Source organism: Cenococcum geophilum (assembly GCF_001692895.1).
Source record: "Cenococcum geophilum 1.58 unplaced genomic scaffold K441scaffold_58, whole genome shotgun sequence".
NCBI lineage: Eukaryota > Fungi > Ascomycota > Dothideomycetes > Gloniales > Gloniaceae > Cenococcum > Cenococcum geophilum.
Genome location: NW_027137616.1, coordinates 503,803 through 508,212, shown reverse-complemented (window position 1 = coordinate 508,212; position 4,410 = coordinate 503,803). Strand labels below are relative to the sequence as shown.

The window sequence follows — 4,410 nt, the reverse complement described above, 5'->3', positions numbered from 1 at the left end:
ATAGAGACAATATTTTGGTCATATTTCTGTTCAGACACACTGGGCGGAGGAGCAGACTTAGAACACCACCAATCAAAGCGGCCTTGAATGCGAATAACAATGGGGAATCCCGGAGGGTTTCAGCATAAGCCAGTCATCCTTCAATACATATGTTCCCGGGCGCCTTCCCCTTTTCACATACATACAGCCGATTATACTACGCTAAGCAAACCATGAGCAGCAATGGATTCTTAGGCCTTATAGCTCATCAAGGTGGACCCGAAATGGGGTCGAGCATTAGCCTGCGGCTACAAAACCCCATATCAAGCATAGGCACCGCAGAGTGCCGTAAGTCTGCGGTGTTCGCATTATCATGGCCAGAGCGGGGTCTTCATACTCTTGGCTCGCCACCGATTATCGGTAAAAGCTCTCAGACTCTCGCTGGCTTTCAAGGCGCAGCGATGCGCACGGCCGAAGCGGGAAACGTTGCTTTGGCCCTTACACACACTTTTCCCTCCAGGTCTTCAATTGTACCGCTAACCTTTATGGCTGGTTTAGTGCTTGGAGCGGCGGGCTTTCTGGTCAAATCTTTCCTTGGAGGGAGCCAGGATTTCGCCGATTTTGGCTCGGGTGGTGGGGGCGGAGAAGGGCTGTTTTCAGTTGACGGAGAAGAGAACGAGGCGCGTAAGACGTAAAAGCGGTTTGCTTGGGTTGGACGGGCGTAGGTAAGACTTAGAGAAGTGGGAGAAGGGATGGAATCTGCGTAGATCGTGATTAATATTGACCATAATCCTTGGCTCTCGAGAAGACTAGGGATACAGAATTGTGCATACCCAGAGATGTCTCAGGCCCAGCAACTATTCTTGAGAATCCTTCATCGAATACTGTAGCAATTGCGCCACCATGCGCGAGACCCGGCCACCCACTCAACGCGCCTCCAAACCAGATCACCGCAATCAGTTCACGGGTAGTGGCATTCCAGAAGGCACGCTGGACCCCGAGACCACCGGTACCGGCCATGGTTTGTTGAGTTAAAGTCCGCGCCACTTGCTTGCTCGTATCCTCCTCGTCTACATTTTTTAGAGGCGCATCCCCGGATCGAACTGCAGACGTCTGAACTCCCACATCCGAGATGACAGTTTTCACGTCCAGCTCTCTCCATCCCACCTTGCCTTCCCCTGAGTCTTTCAGCGGTGTATCCGAATGTAGATGGTATCCACCCTCTCTCAATCTTTTTACAATATCCAACCCATCGACGTCACGAGCGAGTTGCTCAAGCTGCGCAAAGTCGGCCGGGGTTCCAGGCTCTGGGAAGGGCTCAGGAGAGACGATTGTGCGAACCAGGTAGCCACCTGTCAGACCGAGAGCAGCAAATATTGTGCTCCAAATTAGTGGCCGGAAAGATAGCGGATGCCTGGGAGGTGGTCGTGTTGAAGATGTTAGTGGGATCGGCCTTGTATCCTTCGGTGTTGAGGCAAGATTAGAAGAATTGAGGCGGCGTTGGTGGAGCGCATGGCGTTTAATGGGTGCCGAGAAGCGGGCGAAGGGCCTGAGTGTACGAATCGCATAGATAGGGCCGGAGTGAGGCATTGTCAGTGCAGGAGATGGGGGTCGCAGCTCGGCAAGGTCACGGAAAAACTCGGCAAGGTCAGAAAGTTCAACAGGGTCAGAACTTTAAGTTTAACTTTGTGACCCTGCTCAGCTTCTGACCCTGCTCAGCTTCTCAAGCCGCTCAGCTTCTGAACCTGCTCACCCCGCTGAGTTTGTGCATATGCAGCGCATATATAAAAAAAAATTATTATAGAATTTAAAGTATTTAATAAATAACGAATATAATATAACACTTGATATGTATATACAGGGCATATATATTCTACTAGCTATAGTATAAAATACGCGAGCTAAGTTATTAAAATATGGCCCGTGTATACGCGTCGCATATCTATAACAACAGCGGTTGTACTATAACTTCTCTATAATACCACTACAGCGTATACTATAGGTATGTCCTGTATAACCTATATATAAGCGCTGCATATGCTAATATAGTGCTAGTCAAAATTAACTACTAAACTTTACTTTTATTTACGCCTAGCTTACGCTTACTATAAGCACCCTCTTAATTATAGACTTTAATAATCCGTAGGTGGCTAGCGCTAATAACCCTAGCACCTTTAGCTACTACTATAGTAAGTATATACTTTATATATGCCTATAAGAAGTATATACTAATAGAAGTATATAGGCCTAATCCCTAATCTTAACCCCAACTAGGTAACACTAGGTTAGTTATAGAGAACGTATATATAAGGCATATGCTTATAATAGATAAAGTACACGCCACAGTAGTAGTAGCTAGTAGAAGGCGTAAGTAAACTAAGCGCCGTATATCTATAGCATATACTAACCTTATACAGTGTTACGGACGCTTTAAGTATAATATTACGACTACTTGGAGAGGAGTCGGAAGAAGCTAGTTGGTTAATACAAGCACGGTCTAGGATAGAACCCATAGAACTATATAACGAGGAATAGTAGCCAAGGTTATATAAGGTGCTATATAAGGAACGCGAGGAACGAAGGGAACTTACGTACCTTATATATAACACGTACATCGCGTATAAGGAGGATTTTATAGGAGTACAGTTGTATATTTAAGGACCCTTAGTCCCTACCTAGATAGTTCCTTTCTTATAGTAATTCTTAGAATACAATTAGAGTTAATCTATTAGGCAACCACTCCACTAGTTATTATTACGTTATTAACTACTATCTTTACATTTTCTATATACCTAGCCCATTAATAGAACCTATTATAGTTCCTACTATAAGGTTCCGTTACACAATTACTACCTAGTTATAGTATTAAATATAGAAGGTTAAACAACATACCACCAAAAGCAGCCACCACAACGCCATTAACGGCGGCAACTACTTTAAGGTTAGGGGGTAATACTAGTATAGCGGACACTAACTTGCAACAACCTATAACGGTAGAATAATTATAGGAAATAGTGGATTAATTAATAGAAAATAATATAGTACTTAAGAACAGACTTAATGGAATTGGAGTAGCAAAGGTTAAATTACCATTAATTAAACAATTCTTAGGGAAGAGATTAAAGCTTAAAGGATTTCTAACGTAAATGCATTTTAAAGTTATATAAAAAGGGGCTAAGTTAGCCACAATAATAGACTAGATAGCCTACGCAGGACTATTCCTAATAGGTTAGGCACTTAAATAGTTTAAACCCTATTTAATAGAAATACTGACTAACGGAATAACTACTACTAATTAAGAGGTACGATTTATGTTTTCTAGCTAGGCAGGATTTACAGAATAATTAATACAAATATTTGGGGACCCGGAAGCAACAACTATAATAAAAAAAAAGCTTTAGGACCTAATATAGCGAACTTTAGCAATTAAGTACATAATATAGTTTTAAATACTTATAATATAGGTCAAATAGAACAATAAGGCGCTTATGGCATAGTATAAATAAGGACTTAAGGCTAAAGTCTAGGACGTAATTATTCTAATAGAAGATATAGACACCCTAAGGAAATTAATAGATTAAGCGATTAAAATTAATAATAGGATCTTCTAAAGGGAACAGGCTAAGAAAGGCTAGGATAGAGTTCCATAGTTATATAAGATATAGAGTACGCAATAACCAAAGCTAAGTTAGAAACTATAGTATAGCGCAGAGCTAATAGACCTAAGTAGTACTAAAGAAGCCTATAAGAAATAGAGTAAGAAACTATAGAAACCTAAAGGTTAAGGATCTAGTAATTATAGAACTAAGGAGCAGAGGCCAAACCAGGGATCTTAATAGTAGAAGACATTTAGGCGGACTCTATAATAAAGTTAATAGTTTAGAGACGGAGCTTATATAAATTGTGGAAAATAGGGTCACTTTATAAGGGATTATAAAAATAGTTAGAATTACTATATAATAAAGGGAACTAGACTAACAGTATATAACACACACGTATAGAGGGATAATAGTATACTATAAGGAACAAAAGAGTGTTTAATTAAAAGTTTTATATTTTATTATAATAACGTATACTAAATTTATAAAGACGCTAAGTACGGTATAAGCTATTGGCCATAAAAGCTAGAGTTAAAAAAACTTAGAGGAACTAAAGAGTTAGATAAAGAATAAGATTAACTTTATAAGCTAGATTAAAACGTTATAGCAATATATAGATAATAATTAGCAATAATAACAATGGAGTTAGAGTACTTATTAATTAATAGCAATAAGGACAGTAAAGGAACCAACTAGGGGTATCTAAACCTTAATAACGCAATAGAAGTAGAGACTAAGACCGCTATAGAGCAAGGTTTAGTAACGGGTATTATAACACCATTAGACACAGCGTCTATTACTTTATAAGACAGAAGAAGCAATATCTAGGGAT

General features: G+C 40.0%; 1 protein-coding gene across 1 annotated transcript; it reads right to left on the bottom strand.

Moving 5' to 3' along the window:
• Nucleotides 1-427: 427 nt before the first annotated feature.
• K441DRAFT_690148 (uncharacterized protein) lies at nt 428-1,761 on the bottom strand (the record flags this gene model as incomplete). Its single annotated transcript, XM_067652362.1, has 3 exons — nt 428-738; nt 813-1,393; nt 1,733-1,761. The coding sequence occupies 3 exons, from the start codon at nt 1,759-1,761 to the stop codon at nt 428-430; spliced, it is 921 nt and encodes a 306-aa protein (XP_067498788.1).
• Between the last annotated feature and the right edge of the window lie 2,649 nt (nt 1,762-4,410).